Source organism: Trichomycterus rosablanca, chromosome 20 (assembly GCF_030014385.1).
Source record: "Trichomycterus rosablanca isolate fTriRos1 chromosome 20, fTriRos1.hap1, whole genome shotgun sequence".
NCBI classification, from domain to species: Eukaryota; Metazoa; Chordata; class Actinopteri; order Siluriformes; family Trichomycteridae; genus Trichomycterus; species Trichomycterus rosablanca.
The window spans coordinates 24780655-24797739 of record NC_086007.1 but is presented as its reverse complement, the minus strand read 5'-3'; the positions used below and the strand labels follow the sequence as shown (position 1 = coordinate 24797739).

General features: G+C 38.8%; 2 protein-coding genes across 3 annotated transcripts; both read left to right on the top strand.

Moving 5' to 3' along the window:
* The first annotated feature begins 230 nt into the window (after positions 1 to 230).
* il4i1 (interleukin 4 induced 1) lies at positions 231 to 6504 on the top strand. The gene is made up of 7 exons (XM_063016515.1): positions 231 to 258; positions 738 to 937; positions 1680 to 1792; positions 1881 to 2082; positions 3541 to 3609; positions 3694 to 3830; positions 5598 to 6504. Exons 1-7 carry the CDS (start codon positions 231 to 233, stop codon positions 6352 to 6354), a joined length of 1506 nt encoding a protein of 501 aa, XP_062872585.1. The 3' UTR covers positions 6355 to 6504.
* Positions 6505 to 9032: 2528 nt separating this feature from the next.
* Positions 9033 to 12769, top strand: sdhdb (succinate dehydrogenase complex, subunit D, integral membrane protein b). Of its 2 annotated transcripts, none has more exons than XM_063017100.1 (4): positions 9033 to 9118; positions 10947 to 11057; positions 11502 to 11649; positions 11778 to 12769. In XM_063017100.1, the coding sequence occupies exons 1-4, from the start codon at positions 9070 to 9072 to the stop codon at positions 11941 to 11943; spliced, it is 474 nt and encodes a 157-aa protein (XP_062873170.1). In that variant the 5' UTR covers positions 9033 to 9069; the 3' UTR covers positions 11944 to 12769. The 2 variants fall into 2 exon arrangements, with proteins under 2 accessions (XP_062873170.1, XP_062873168.1); XM_063017098.1 differs by having other exon boundaries at positions 11499 to 11649.
* The last annotated feature ends 4316 nt before the right edge of the window (positions 12770 to 17085 follow it).

Genomic DNA, 17085 nt, shown 5'->3' with positions numbered 1-17085 from the left:
TTTTATTGGCTTAGTTAAAGTTTTGGGCTTCATTAAGAAACTTATTTTTCTTTGTTATTTTAAGTGTAGGCTGTATTTAGTCATGCTGAGACATGTATTCATTTGATGTCCATGGTTTCTGTTTTGATTCTCACATTCATATAAAAAGGCTTCACCATCAGCTTCTCTCTCACTCAGTCTCAGTTTCATTTTAGCGGAGGTTGAGTGTTCATGTGTTTTATCACTCCACTATGCATCAGCTCTGCAGCATCTTCTACTGTAGGTACATTTACACTAATTTATCCTTTTATCAACTTATCTAAACTTATCTCATCTTGGTGTGTGAGTGGGTGTGAAAAGTGATCGTGAATAGTGACTTTTGGAATAGTACAATTAAAGTAGAGGTTTATAATAGGCTGTGGGTTGCGGTAAAATAAAAAGTTTACTTACACTTATAAAGTATGTGTATGGCAGAATTCAATAACCCTTAAATGCAGTCACGCAAGTTGGGTGTATAAACTGTTATTAAAAGCATAACTTAAGTTTGTTGCTGATTACATAAACCTGCTGAAATGTTTGGAGAAGTAAGGCATTTAAACTCAACAACTATGTAACTACTGTGAAGCATTGTGGCAGTAGTTATATTGTAGTTGAACAGTTAAAATATAATAAGTGAAGAGTGTTTTAATCATTTAGTCTCTAAAAAACCAAGCCAACTGAAATATTAATATATTTAATATTTAACCTTACTTTTTCAGTGACTGTCGTGTTCAGTGTCTTGGGTGCATATAAGAATGATCCTATTCTGAATTGCCTTCAAGACGATGACTACGATGAACTTCTTAAGATAGTCGACCAAGGTCTTCCTCCTTCTAAGACGCCTCTCAGGTTGGCTATTATTGGTGGGGGCATTGCTGGTCTTACTGCAGCTAAAATGCTGGAAAACGCTGGACATAAGGTTGGAAATATATAGTTAATAAAAAAAATTAAGTTTGCTGGTCATTATGTATTCTGCTTACATACTACAATGTTTAAACTTATTGGCCTCTGTATTAGGAACACATACCCTGCCAGCACTGGTTGTAGGTGTGAAGTTAGAGAATAGAATCAATAGAGCTCTATTTTTTTCGTGCACAATGTGTTTTATTCTGGACACTGTAGCCAGCTGTAGCCTAGTGGTTAAGGTACAGGACCAGTGATCAGAGGGTCGCTGGTTCAAGCCACACCACTGCCAGGTTGCTGCTGTTGGGCCCTTGAGCAAGGCCCTTAACCCTCAATTGCTCAGACTGTATACTGTCCCAGTACTGTAAGTCGCTTTGAATAAAGGCATCTGCTAAATGCTGAAAATGTAAATGGACACTTTCTGACCACAGGACGCTGTTGGGTTTATGTATCAGTTCACACTGAGGTGTTTAAAAACACTGCTGCACCTAGTACAACACACTGTATTATGTTCTTACCATGTTAATGTTGTTGCCGTGCTGAGAATAGTCCACTACCCATAAAACATCTGGTCAATGGGGGTCCTACCCCTTTTAATTCCTACAAAGTTCATCTGTATGATAGGTGTAGCTTATAAAATAAAAGGTGTACCTAATAAAGTGCTCAGTGAGTGTATTACTGTGTGTTTATCTGAACTGATGGTTGGATTTGAAATGTTTGCTGTTACATAAACACTCACCTGCTGTTTAAACGATCAGGTTACAATCATCGAAGCAAGTGAACGAATCGGAGGAAGAATCATGACACACAGGAATAAATCGGAAGGTTGGTACGCAGAACTCGGTGCCATGAGGATCCCAAGCTTTCACAAGTGAGTTTAAAATCCACATCATCACATTTGCTTTTCCATAGCTCGCATGGAGCTTGAATGTGGACACCTGACCCTTTTTATTCCCCAGGATTCTTAGAAAATTTTTGTCTCAGCTCAACCTTCCACTGAACAATTTTATTGAAGAAGACATCAACACTTACTATTATATCAACGGTCTGCTGCAAAAAACCTACAAAGTGATTAACAATCCTGATGTGCTAAACTACCCTGTAACCAAGGAGGAGAAGGGAAGATCAGCCAGTCAACTATATTACATAGCTTTGGACAAGGTGTGTATGTGAGAGCATGTGAAATCATACACACACACACAAACACATATCTTACACACATGACAAAAATAGCTCCACCATGAGCTCAGTGTTAAGATACTGGACCAGTAAATGGAAGATTGCTTGTTTAAGCCCAGATTGCTACTGTTGGGCCTTTGACAAAGACCTATATCCCTCAGTTGCTTGAGTTGTATATGATCATGATGTAAGTTGCTATGAATAAAAGTGTCCACTAAATGCTGCAAACTTAAACGTTTTGGAAATTTTTGATTGTTTGTAGGAATTTATGACCATTTAATAAAAGGTCATTTGTAAGATCTGGCGCTGGGTTTAAACGAGAAGGCCTGCCTTGCATCAGCTAGAGTGGTGTAAAGCAAACACTGGTTTTGAGCCAGTAGAAACACATTCTATAATTGATGAATCGTGCTTCACATTTACATTCGAAGCATCTAGCAGATGGTTTTGTCTAAAATAACTCACAGTTGTGATAAAATACAATTAAAACAGCTGAATGGCAGGGGTAATGCACTAGCACACCAGCACTGAGATTCTGAGCTTTCTGGTTTAACTCTCGGCTCTGCTACCGGTCGGCTGGACACCCTCTAGCAGGCACTATTGGCTTATGCCTGCAGCAGACAAAATTGGCTTCTAGTCTGCTGGGTGGGAAAAACTGAACTAGGGGGTGGGGTTATCAATGCTGTGAAAGGACCTTGGTTGCCCAGGGTGCCTGTACAGAAAGTGAAGGAGTGCAGAGATTGGGGCGTGGCTCTCCGTACGTGAAGCCGACCTCAAGCACAAATCCAAAGAAGTATGGGAGAATAAGAAGGGCTTGGTGGACTGCACACACATCAAAGGGAGTGTGTGTCAGGCGAATATACACCTTGCTTGGACTCCATCGGGGTCCCCAGCAGCGGATTGGCTACACTAAATTGGGGAAAAAAGGGGGTAAAATGCATAAAAAAAACAATTGAAGGGCAGTGGTGGGGCTTAAACCAGTAACCTTTTACAAGCCCATTGCCTTAACTACTGAGGTTAAACAAATTAACATTTCAATCACTTTAACCAGTAACCTTCCAATTATTAGTCTCGTATCCTTAAGCACAGATGTACCACAGCCCTTTCTGTTCAACAGTCAGACCCTAGCTTAATAAAATCCAGCATAAAGTTGGGTTAAATAAAGTGTAACTGACTGTAAGCCACTAGTAACACTAGTGGAACATGAATCACTCAACATCAGCAGAATGTTCCAGAATCTAGTGGAAAGCCTTTAGAGAAGAATGAAGGATGTAAAAGCAACCAAATAAAAAAAATAAAAAAAACATGTACATAGTCTCCATTATGTATGAATAAGTGTGATGCTGAGGTATAGTAAGTTACACATATTTGGCCATAACATTTAAATCATACTGAAAATAATCACATTGTTTATGACTTTAAATATTCCTTGTTATGCATTAGATAAGAAATTATGTGATTGAACACGGCTGCAAAGAAATGATGAAAAAGTATGATTCATATTCGGTTAAGGTAAGAAAAACATTAATTTCAACTTATTTTAGCTATACTGTAGAATCCAGGTTTGCTTTTGTACTGATTTTGTTTTTTGGGCAGGAATATTTGGTGAAAGAGGCGAATCTGAGTCGAGGAGCCTTGCGCATGATTGGAGACATCCTGAATGAAAACAGCTTTTTTTACACCGCTCTCACCGAGAGTCTTTACATGCAGTCTGATATCAACGATGATACATCGTAAGTATTCTTTATGTAGGATGTGGCTCTAAGCAGTCTTTTAATTGATCTTTTTCTGTGACTAAATGATTAAAGCACATACACCTGCTGGCCAAATGTGGACCCCACTCTTATCCATGTCCTGCATGCAGAGGAATTTCCATTGAGCTCCGGTGTTTACGTTTTACAACAATATGTTAATCACGTCCCTACATGCAGAGGAATTCCACATATTAAAACAGGCATGTAAACAAACAAGCTGTTTTGAACATTTCTTGTCCCAGCCTAACTGTGCTGATTAACTAAAATTCTGATTGGGTGCCCTCGACTAAATGAGCTCAGATTTCCAAATATATACTCCAAAATCTGGAAAGCTTTTACAGGAGAGTTTTAAAGCCTATTTTAATTTTTCTGCATTTGTTCGTTTTCATTAACATGATAGACCAGTGGTGGGCAAACTACGGCCCGCGGGCCACATACGGCCCGTTAGGCTGTTTAATCCGGCCCGCTGAGTATTTACAAAACTGTCCTAAAACCGCATTAATTTCATCTTTTTCCTGCACTACTTGCAGGAAATTGAAACTAGTGTTTCAATTGATTCCACTAGATGGCGCACGCCAGGCGGTTAGGGTTGGACCTATAAAAAATATACCACACCGTCATAGGAACATTGATTCGGCTGTTTAACATTTATTATTTTTATTCTTTATAATAATAAACCAGAACCATGTTTTAGGCAAAACAACATCCATAAAAAACATCATGTAATCATGTAACAACAGTGCAACAACATTTTTACATAATCCATATAGCGTCGGCCCTGCCTGCGTTACTTTAGTTTGGTCCTAAGTCGGATTCGAACCTAGGGCGGAAAAACATGAGCGACGCGCTCTGCCCACTGCGCTACTCAAAGAATGGTGCAATTATCAGGTTATGCTGATATAACCTGCGCACACACGGCATTACTGAGACTAAAAGTGAACACTACTTAGAATAATAACCAAACTAATTCCCACGGTAGCAGCAGTTTCCTTCTGTTTCATAAATATCACCCTGTCTCAGTCTAATCTGCTGCATTTCTCTCCCATTGATAAAAAATACGGAACAAAGCGCGTCCAGTATCAGTTCAATATGGAACACCACGTTTAGTTTCCAAACAAGGAACGATTCTGTATTTTACGGGACGGTTGGCAACCCTACTATCACCCCAGCATGATCAAACCACTTGACTGGTTTAAAATGTTACACATAAACCATTAACTTATGTTGAAAGTGCTGCTTTGGTTAAAGGCTGAATTGGTTTTGTTTAGATGGCGATACACCAAGTAGAAACAAAGATAAAAATAATAAAAAATGCATTTAAAAAAATCACATTCACGCATGTGTAAATGTGCACATAAAAGGAGTCTGTCGTTTCATTTATATTCAAAAATTCATCCTTTAATCACGAAAATAAAGGTTGAAATGTGAATTTATGTTAGTTCCAAATCCCCCACCCATCCCCCCGCACCCACCCCGCACCCACCCGGCCCGTCTGTCAATTTTTAAAACCCAGTGTGGCCCTTGAGCCGAAAAGTTTGCCCACCCCTGATATAGACACACACCTGTGTGCTCCAGAACGTCTAACTGCTTTTTCACACTGCTTGATGATAATGTAATCGTGATCATTACTCTCTTAGTTGATTTACTTTTGTACTTTCTTTTCCCCGTGACTGTAGAAATTGGGCCTGACTTTTGTTCATGATTTGTATGGTTCTGTAGTCTCACTGTATCATGATCTTTTTTCAGATATTCTGAAATTGAAGGTGGCTTTGATAAGTTACCCCAGGCGTTTTATCAGCATCTCAATGCAACAATCCTCCTCAAGTCAAAGGTCCTCAGGATAAGTCAAACCGACAGCAATGTGACCGTGATATATCACGACTGGCGCAACCCATCCACTCTCACCAAGCAAACATTTGACTATGCTCTGGTGACTGCCACAGCCAAAGCCACCCTCTTTATAGAGTTCGACCCTCCACTGTCACCAGAGAAGATGGAGGCTCTGCGTGCTGTGCACTATGCCAGCTCCACCAAGGTTGTGCTGAGCTTTAGTCAAAGGTTCTGGGAGAGCGAAAGCATTAGAGGTGGAAGAAGCATCACAGATCTTCCCTCACGCTTCATTTACTACCCCAGCCACAACTTCACCGGGAAGGGAGGGGCACTTTTGGCCTCCTACACATTCTCAGATGAAGCCGCACTATTGCAGGCAATGTCAGATGAAGATCTAATAGAAAAGATGCTAAACGACTTGGTCATTATCCATGGTGAGAGGATCCGGCAGCTGTGCACTGGAGGGGTAGTTAAGAAATGGGGACTGGATCCTTACAGCCTTGGTGCGTTTGCTTTCTACACCCCGTACCAGCAGACTGACTACACCTCTGCTCTGTTCCAAAATGAGAGTAGGATTTACTTTGCAGGGGAGCATACAGCAACACCTCATGGCTGGATTGACACTGCCATGAAGTCCTCCATCCGAGCAGCTAAGAGGATAAACAGTCTTTGAAAATAAAGATACACCAGCTGGGAATGTTTGCTAATTTGGTGCTTAAATTGTTAAACATGTAGCAATGATTTAGATTTTATCCACTTGAATCAAGTCTGATTATAAACTTGTGTAAAATTAAATCATTTTCTAATGCACTGTACAATCACATAGTCTATTTATCAAAAAATAATCATGCTAAGCCATTAACACAATGTGTAATTATTTGGTATATATAAATATGATGTTTGATCCATAAAGTGTGATTTCTTATGAACTATTTTTTTTTTTAACAATAAAGGCATTTTAATAAATCTGTATAATAGTTCTCATAGTGCAGTATGAGTTACTGAAATATTTGCTAACCATCGCAAATTTGTCATATACACTCCCTGTCTTTAATAACTGAACATTTTGGACAATGGTCATCCAAGCATCCTAATCCCTTGCAGGTTTTCCAATTGTTTAAAAATGCGGATTCAATAAAAATCTTGTATATTAAAGAACAAACGTGTTCAAACAAGAGCATCTCAAATGATGCTGAAGGTTCAAAAAAGATTACAATTTTATCATTTATAATGAAACAAACAAACAAAAAAAACTTTGCTATACAATCCAAAAACAGTCCAAGCTCTTCTACATTTGTAGTTTTAAGTTATCATTTTATACTGTATACTTACTGTTCATATAAGTACACATTACAATTCACACACAACTTATTGACATTGTACTAATGTATGTATACGTAAATATATATTTATGGACAAATATACAGACACTATGACAAAATGTACACTTACCCAACACTTTATTGGGTACACCTACTTTTTATACATTCATTGATTATTTTCTAAGATGGACCAACCATACAGAACAAGTTCTGGGTGTGCAAATAGTGATTGTAACCTATCTGTTGCAATATACACTTTGTCACCTACCCGTATCCCTTTTATTAGTTAGAGGGGAAAATAAGAAAGAGGCCAGCAGCCACAGTTTTTTTTTTGTGTGTAGTTATTCTTATACCTTGTAACACATTCGAAATTTATAAAGGATTTAATTTTCATGTTGTACCACTGCTTTATCATGGTCAGGGTCGTGATGGGTTCACTTTCCCTGAAAACACACGGCGGAATGCAGTAACACACCCTATACAGGACGCCAATCAATTGCACGGCCTTGGCCATCTTTCCAATCAGTAATAGCCGATCGTGTCTGTATGTAGACGCTACGGTTGCCAACTGTCCCGTAAAATACGGAATCATTCCTTATTTGGAAACGAAATGTGGTGTTCCGTGTTGAACTGATACGGGACGCGCTTTGTTCTATATGTTTATCAATGGGAAAGAAACGCTGCAGATTAGACTGAGACAGGCCGATGTGTATGAAACAGAAGGAAACTGCTGCTACCGTGGGAATTACAAAGCGTTTGGTTATTATTTTAAGTAGTATTCATTTTTAGTCTTAGTAACGCCATGTGTGCGCAGACATATCAGCGTAACAACCTGTTTATTACTGTTGTTTGAGTAGCGCAGTGGGCAGAGCGCATCACGCATATTTTTCAACCCTAGGTTCGAATCCGGCTTAGGGTGAAACTAAAGTAACACAAGCAGGGCCGGTGCTAAAAAAAAAAAAAAATGTTACATGATGTTCTTCATGTTGTTTTGCCTAAAATATGGTTCTGATTTTTTATTATAAAGAATGAAAATAATAAATGTTAAACAGCCTAAATAAAACATTTTGATAATGTTCCTATGACGGTGTAAGACCCGTTATAATTTTTATAGGTGCAACCCTAACCGCCCACCCCCCACTCCCGCTCAGGTAAACACCCGCCAACCCAGGCCCCCACCCTATGCCTTCCGCCAACCCGCCATCCCAGGGTGTTCCTTATTTCCAGTTCTGAAAGTTGGCAACCCTATTCCATAGTGAACATTACCTTACTCTAGTTTAAGTAGACTATTACATTTGTGAATCCACCAGACCCCCTCATAACCTTGGGGAATTGAGGACATTTTGACAAGAATCTTCTTCTTCCTCAGCCTTTGTCCCGTTCGGTTACGGGGTTGGATCTTGGCGGATCATGATCCGCATTGATTCGGCACAATTTTTAAGCCGGATGCCCTGTCACCACCCTCCCTATTTTATCCGGGCTTGGGACCGGCATTACAATGCACTGATTTGTGCATCTAGCGGCCAGGTACCTACAGGGCAATTCAGTGTTTCCAATTAGCCTGGCTGCATGTTTTTGGACTGTGGGAGGAAACCGGAGCACCCGGAGGAAACCCACGCGGACACGGGGAGAACATGCAAACTCTGCACAGAAAGGACCCGGACCGCCCCACCTGGCGATCGAACCCAGGACCTTCTTGCTGTGAGGTGACAGTGCTACCCACCGTGCCGCCCACATTTTGACAAGAATAATGAATGTAAATTTTGAATGTAAAAGTTGTTTCCTACCACAGATGCCCCAAAGTTCTGACACAGAGCTCTAATGTTTATCATTTGTTGTGCTGTTTTTATTGTGTTTGTGCTTAAACAGAGAGTCAAACGACATGTATGTGAGAGAAAGAAATGTATATTTGCATTGTACACAAATATATAATAAAAACAGACGTGTTTAAACGTTTCTCCTCACTGCTACACACCGTTAGCATCGAGCTTTTAATGTACGACCCGGGCTGCTGGGTGGAAGCGGTTCCGGGTGAAGCTGAGTGACCTTGGTTGTTTGTGCTTGCTATGGCGGCGCTGGTGAGGATTAGCTCCGTGTGTAACAGAGGATTCAGGCGTGAGTACTTCACTTTAAATCTGCTCTACTTGTTATTTTGTTTAAGGAACATGTTAGTGTTTGAGGATGTGTACAGAATTTAATGTGGGTTATTTTCTCTGGAATCGGGATCACGTTCCTCTCTGGTTAGCCCGTGTTGCTACATGTTAGCATGGATGCTAAAGAGCAAATGTAAAGCAGATTAAGTGCAGCATCTTTTAATTCTGTTTTATTGTTCGGGGCATAAATGACAGCCGAGTGTTCCTTAATAACATCTATAAACAAACCACAAACATCAGTGACAACAACATACACCAGGTTGCTATATGTAGTACACTCACTGTCCATTTTATCAGCTCCACTTACCATATAGAAGCACTTTGTAGTTCTACAATTACTGACTGTAGTCCATCTGTTTCTCTGCGTGCTTTGTTAGCCCTCTTTCACCCTGTTCTTCAATGGTCAGGACCCCCACAGTACCACCACAGAGCAGGTATTATTTAGGTGGTGGATCATTCTCAGCACTGCAGTGACACTGACATGGTGGTGGTGTGTTAGTGTGTGTTGTGCTGGTATGAGTGGATCAGACACAGCCGCGCTGCTGGAGTTTTTAAACACCTCACTGTCACTGCTGGACTGAGAATAGTCCACAAACCAAATATATCCAGCCAACAGCGCCCCGTGGGCAGCGTCCTGTGACCACTGATGAAGGTCTAGAAGATGACCGACTCAAACAGCAGCAATAGATGAGCGATCGTCTCTGACTTTACATCTACAAGGTGGACCAACTAGGTAGGAGTGTCTAACAGAGTGGACAGTGAGTGGACACGGTATTTAAAAACTCCAGCAGCGCTGCTGTGTCTGATCCACTCATACTGATCAGCACAACACACTATAACACACCACCACCAAGTCAGTGTCACTGCAGTGCTGAGTGATCCACCACCTAAATAATATCTGCTCTGTAGTGGTCCTGACCATTGAAGAACAGGGTGAAAGCAGGCTAAAAAGGTATGTAAAATGGACAGTGAGTGTAGAAACAAGGAGGTGGTTTTAATGTTATGGCTGATCGGTGTGTATATATAAGCCAAGGCTCATTGATGCACATGGGGAGCGAAGGCTGGCCCGTGTGGTCCGATCCAACAGACGAGCTACTGTAGCTCAAACTGCTGTAGAAGTTAATGCTGGTTCTGATAGAAAGGTGTCAGAATACACAGAGCATCACAGTTTGTTGTGTATGGGGCTGCATAGCCACAGACCAGTCAGGGTGCCCATGCTGACCTAATCATGCTTGACAGTTGGTATAAGAAGTCTGGGGTGATGCCCATTCAATTGTTACATGATAAACCAATGTTGTTTGGGTTTGTTGTAATGTCCATCTTTTCTTCAGATGTAAATTATTCTGTTTGCATCATCGCTTCATTCATGTTTTATTTGATGATGTGTAATGGTCCCATAACGTCCCACCTCCATACTTAACTGTGGGTATTGTGTTCTTTGGGATCAGATAATACATTTTAATGGTGTCTGAAAACTTTTTTCTTACATTGCATGTTCATTGTTCACCGCCACTTTATCCTCATGTCCGTATGTGGACATCCTACTGGCCGATAACATAGCTGGAGATTTGAGCCCTGAGTCCCAGCAGAAGTGTAAATGTGAGGTGGATATTTGTACTTGAAGTCAGTTTGATCACAAAAGTGGTTGAATACTTTGTTTCCCATTTACTGTGAAATATGTTCGCTTCTTGACGTTAAGTTACTGAAAAATTCCATTTGTGGTGTAAAGTAGAAAACCGTCTGTCTTGTTTAGTTTGATTCACATTTGGGTGCTTTTCTGTTTTCCACAGCTCTGTTACTCCCCAGTTCTTCTCTTGTCAGACCTGTGACGGCACTTAAAAAGGACCAGGATCATCCATATGTGTTCAGTGCTAAGATCCATGCAACACCATCTCATTATGGTAAGTAAAAAATGAAACCTACTGTTAAAATAGCCAGAGTGGGCGGTGTGAGAATGCTCCACTTGGCCAATATGGGCATAGTGTAACTGGCACAGGCTGACTGAGTGGACAAAGAAAATTAAGTATATTGAAATCAAGACATTTCTGGCATTAAGTGGATGCTTTTATCCAGAGCATCTTACAATTATGACTGAATACAGTTTGAGCAATTGAGGGTTAAGGGCCTTGCTCAGGGCCCAACAGTGGTGACTTGACAGTGGTGAGGCTTGAACCTGCAACCTTCTGAACCTTCTAGCCCTGTACCTTAACCACTGAGTCACCACTGTCCCATTAATGGTATTTTTATTCTCTTTATGGTCTTGTTCAATGGTAACCACAACGTGACTGCTTTAGTCTGGCACAGTTTTACAGCTCATTAAAACACTGATTTGTGTCTTAAAGCAGGTTCTGCGTCCAATGCTGCCTCCCGGCACTGGACAGGAGAGCGGGCAGTGAGTGTAGCCCTTTTAGGCTTGGGCCCTATCGCCTATTTCTACCCCGGCGCGGCCATGGACTACTCTCTCGCTGCAGCACTTACTCTGCATGGTCACTGGTAAGGTTTCTTTTTTCTTAAAGAGGCTAACCTGAAAACTGTAAGATCCAGCTCCGGTTGTTCTGTCCTCCTGTATGTTGATTCAGCTTGTTGTTCAGTTAATCCTGACTGTAGGATTTCTTCCTCAGGGGTTTGGGCCAGGCTGTGACGGACTACGTTCACGGAGACGCGAAGGTCAAGGCAGCCAAAGCCGGCCTCTTCCTTCTGTCCACCGTCACCTTTGCGGGTCTCTGCTACTTCAATTACCATGATGTAGGGATTTGTAAAGCAGTGGCTCTGCTCTGGAGTAAATAGACGGACTGTCATCAAGGGTCGGGAAAGTGGTTCGGCTCCTGGAGCCGTCCATGTCGTTGCCCAGCTGATTGTACACACGTGTTGGTTCAATGTAAATTCTATAAATATATAATGTTGACACAATGATTTGTGTTTATTATTGCTGACGATTCATTGGGATCTCTGTTCCTGCATAATTTATGACTGCATATATGCAGGGCTGATTACAGGATGTTTATATTCTTCATTTGGATCATTATTAACAAGTCATGACTTGTACGGTTATATGGTTCTAATAATGCTCAACAACCACCTTTTTTTGTGTCTGAAAAGGTTAGCTTATTTGCAGGCATTTTAACCAGCACCAGCCTTAATTATTCAATTATTTCCATCCTTTTATTGCAAGGTCAATATCAGTATTTTGCATGGTCTTTGTTCAGTTCAGCATTTATCATTTTTCATGTTATGCATGCATGTACGGCCTTAACTCTGCCTCATCTTACCAAATGTTATGTATAAATAAGGTATCATTATTTTGCAGTATAATGGCAACACCTTGTAATCTGCCCCCTGTGCTTATGTGTGTGTTGGATTATTTTTTCTACATGCAGTTAACACATTTAAATCCTATTGATCAAAGTGATCGAAGCGGTGCACTTAATCCCAGCTTACTCGGCCCTAATTTGGGTTTTAAATGAAATGAAAAGCTTTGTTCTCTGTTCAGATGAATTAGAATGATTTTTAGAAGGAAAACAGGATGTTCTTTGTGTGCCACAGTGTCACTCAGTGTTAAACGCACAAGATGGTTTCGTCTTGAACCTTCCTGAAATAAACTCAATTCTGTGGACTGTCTGGTTTATTTTCAGTTAGATTATGCATTACATCAGGCCTGATGTGTCTCGATAGAACTGAATAAATCACAATATTTTTCTCATATTATTCATTTCTTTATTATTTGTAAAATAGAAAATCAAGGTGAACAGAATACAATATGTACAGAACAAATTAAGCAAGTCCTGGATTTTAATTTTGTAACAATAACAGTACATACAACATTAAATACATAACAATCAAACTTGTATTGTTTTCAGTGTTAATTTGAAAACGTCAGATGTTGCAGCAAGTTAAATTAGAGTATTCTTTACCGAGTAACTTTCAAACGAATCACCAATAAAATCACAGTGAGGGGAAATGATTGAGTACCTTTGTTATTTAATAAACTTCCTCTGCAAATATACATTTTACACAGCATGCATTTTAGAAAAAAGCGTATTCACACATTTTAAAAATCAGAAGTCGCTGTAATTAGTATCTTGTCACAGATTAGTTGTGGGTAGTGACAGCTTCATGACTTTTACAGTAAGAAATTAGAACTGTAACTGTGTTTCAACTGCTAGCCATTTCTAGACTGGGATCATACATGCAACTCTTCTTGTTCCAAACATGAAGGGCTAAATTACTGCCAAAGAGTTTTATTTTAGTTATGTCTGACCTGAACACATTGCTCCAAAATGTTCAGATTTGTTTAAGTGCTTTTAAAACTTTTTTAAAATTTATTTAAGCAGAGGAGTGTTGTGAAATGGTTGCATTGTAGTTTCTGATTAAATGTTGAATTGGAGTTATTGAACTGACAGGGATGATAAAGGTGTTTGCTGTGGCTCTTTAGCTTTTTTGTACGTGTTGTTTAATCATTTTGTTTCTAAGAACCTGAGAATTGAAGCACAATTGCTTCTTTGTTATATAAAGGCTTCTCAAAGAACAGTACTACCTTCATAATGAAACCAGGTGAATATAGGAATTGTATGTGTATTGAATAACGAAAACAACAGATTTTTATTTCCCCTCACTGAGTAAATTCCATCTTTTTATTTACATCTGTTTTATTTGAACATGTCGTTCATCTACTGTTTCTATCCCTGTAGTTTGTCTGAGATAATAGCCAAGGAGCGTCTCAGATGTTCCTTCTTCTCCTTGAGCTGGGACTCTAAGCTTATAGCCTCGGTGAGGATGTTTCCCAGCTCCTCCACCTGGGCTGCATCGATCGCGGCTCTCTCTCTAAACATTTAAACACAGAAAGCAACTTCAGGGTTTAAAATTATATATCCAACAAGAAATGTCTCTCTGAGAGCAAAGGAAACCTAACCAGTATGGTACTTGGTAATAAAATAGCCAGTGAGTGTATATGTCCTTACAGCTGTATATAAACTTTTAACATTAACTGTAGATTAATATTTGTAAAATAATATTTCTAAATTGGTGCTGTACAAACATGTTAATCATGTGTCTAAGCACTTACCTTAGGACTTCGGAGTATTTTGTGAACAGGTGATTTATCTCTCTCACAGCATCTACAATTGAGGTGAACACACATTTCATAGTGCATGTATTACATATAGTGTGTGTATAATATATTTACGTATTTATTAAGTATTTAACCTGGTCACAATTCCAGGGATTTGATGTTTAAGAACCTGTTTAAAACACACTTACCTATGTTTGTGTATATTCTATAATAAATGACAAAAATGAACATTTACCTAAGCTTAGGTATGTAGAGCTGAAATTGGCTGTACCTGACCACGCGGTTTGAAATCCATCGGTCATTTCTACAGAAGGCAGTTTGGTACTCTGCACCTTCATCTTCTTTGCTGGAGATTTTTCACAATACCCAACTCCATGTTCAACCTTTAAAAGAACATCTTATGAAACACTATATCTTATCTTAATACACTATATGTCCAAAAATGTGTAGACTTGAATATCCCACATGTTTTAGGTCATTAAATATATTTACCATTTAATTTGTAAAAAATTAATTACAGTTTAACCAGGGGTATCAAAACTACTGTAAATTGGTTCCATACAGTTGATTTGGGACGGGAAGCACTGTTTGTCAGCACTATTTGTCAGCACTATTGTATAAATATTCATAAAACAGCTGAATTTTAACCAGTACCCACTTTTTTACTGTCATATGGTATAAATTCTCACATTTTGCACTAAATTTGGGGTAAACAGAAGATGTTTTTGAAGTTGATCAGATTTGTAAAGTATATTTAATTAAGTAGCCTGAATTAATCATGCAAATTGGAAATCTTTCAGCTTCACTTAGGGTTGCAATGATAGCACGTTGTCTGGATCAGTTAGTGTGCATGCAAACTATATGACTTACCTCTGGTACCTTTATTTTAGGCCCTTTGTTATCCACTCCCTTGAGTGTCATTGGTGAACCTTTACCAGTCATTTTTCTACACAAAATAGCAAATGACTTCAATCAATGTGACAATTTTCACTCAAAAGTTAGTAAATTGTACATATAACCACAATGTCCATGGCAGCTAGTGCTCAACAAGGCAACTTACACTAATAACATGAAAAACAACTCAATAAAACATTTTACAACACTAAATAATAGTAAAGCAATATTAACGGTGACTGATCTGTATAGTTTTTCCTGCCATTGTGAACTTTTGAGAGCCCACCTAAATGTTTCTGCATTGCAACGAACATGTCTATACTAATGGCAGTGTTTTTAACCTTTTTTTTTATATATATATATATAATTGCCCACAACAGTAAACAAAAACAAGTTTTGAAGGCCCTTGGACACCCCTCACCCTGGTCAAGTTCCATTCTATGTTGTTTTTTACTATTTTTAACATAGAAAATTAATAAACACATCCTCAGCAGAGAACAAACTGCACATTTAAATTTAAATGAGCAATTAGTGTTTTTAATGTTAAATTTACCAATTAAACAGTAAAACAAAAAAGACAAATATGTGTCACAGTTAACATGGCACTTATTACTTTGTTATTACTAATTACTTTGCATTAAGATACATAATTTAGTTTGTTTTATGTAGAAACTGTGTTCGTTTTTCTTCTATTTTTTTATTATTTCTTGTTATTTTTAAACCAACAAAAACACCCACAACCTGAACTTTCGCATACGACTTCATTACTTTGCCTATATGATGTTAAACAGCATTCTAACGCGCCTTCACTGACTAAATTAAGATGTTTAAAAAGAAAAACAAACAAACAAAAAATTGTGTAAAATTGCGGTTACTCTGTTTGTTAGCAACATGCTAATTCAGTGGCTAAACTGTTAGCTGTTTACTCCAAGGAATTAAGTGAAACTAGCAACACTCAACTGTCAACACATCATAAATTCCTACAAATACAAAACACCTTTTTCACCCTAAAGTTTACTGAAACTACTTAAAATTAATCATATAACATTAATATCATCTATATATGGTTGTTACGTTTAACTACGTGTACAATTATTACTTTTAAAACGTGTCTTTATTCATTTAATGTATTACTTTCTTAAGAAACTAAGCTAACACTACAGATAAATAAATATATATACAAACAAACCTCCTTAATCAAGGTAACCTTGTATTAACAGCTATTTTACCTTGTGTAATGACAGTAAAACAGTAAAATTGGTTCTTTATGAACATAAATAAATAATGAGTTGCGTTTGCACATGCAGTCCTGCAGCGTTACCACTAGATGTCACTGTTTACCAAAAGGTGTATTATTATTATTATTATTATAATTTTTATTATTATTATTATAATCATTATTGTTACTGTTATTATTATTATAATCATTGTTACTATTGTTAATATTATTACTGTTATTAATATTATTATTATTACAACAATCACATCTGGAATGGCGGGCAGGGTGGCTCAGTGGGTAGCACTGTCGCCTCACAGCAAGAAGGTCCTGGGTTCAATTCTCAGCTGAAGCGGTCCTGGTCCTTTCTGTGTGGAGTTTGCAGGTTTCCTCCGGGTGCTCCGGTTTCCTCCCACAGTCCAGAGATGTGCAAGTGAGGTGAACTGGAGATACAAAATTGTCTGTGACTGTGTTTGATATAAAACTTGTGAACTGATGAATCTTGTGTAATGAGTAACTACCTGTTCTGTCATGAATGTAACTGAAGTGTAAAACATGACGTTAAAATTCAAATAAACAAATAAATAAACAAATCTGGAAGGATCTGAATCATGGGGGTTGGTGCCAACTCATTTATCTGTCTTTTGGCTATTCCTTCCATTTCGTCTTGATCTTGCCCTGTCCTTAGCATCCTTCTTTGTTATCGCAACCACCTGCATGTCCTCTCACTGTCATCCGCAAACATCTTATT

Bases quoted from the DNA above. Each gene is read 5' to 3' on its own strand.
- il4i1 (XM_063016515.1), top strand. From the start codon at position 231: ATGCATCAGCTCTGCAGCATCTTCTACT. The intron at 938-1,679 runs GTTGGAAATATA...TTAAACGATCAG, and splicing joins TGGAAAACGCTGGACATAAG to GTTACAATCATCGAAGCAAG. The intron at 3,610-3,693 runs GTAAGAAAAACA...TTTTTTGGGCAG, and splicing joins ATGATTCATATTCGGTTAAG to GAATATTTGGTGAAAGAGGC.
- sdhdb (XM_063017098.1), top strand. From the start codon at position 9,070: ATGGCGGCGCTGGTGAGGATTAGCTCCGTGTGTAACAGAGGATTCAGG. The intron at 9,119-10,946 runs GTGAGTACTTCA...TGTTTTCCACAG, and splicing joins GTGTAACAGAGGATTCAGGC to CTCTGTTACTCCCCAGTTCT. The intron at 11,058-11,498 runs GTAAGTAAAAAA...TGTGTCTTAAAG, and splicing joins TGCAACACCATCTCATTATG to CAGGTTCTGCGTCCAATGCT.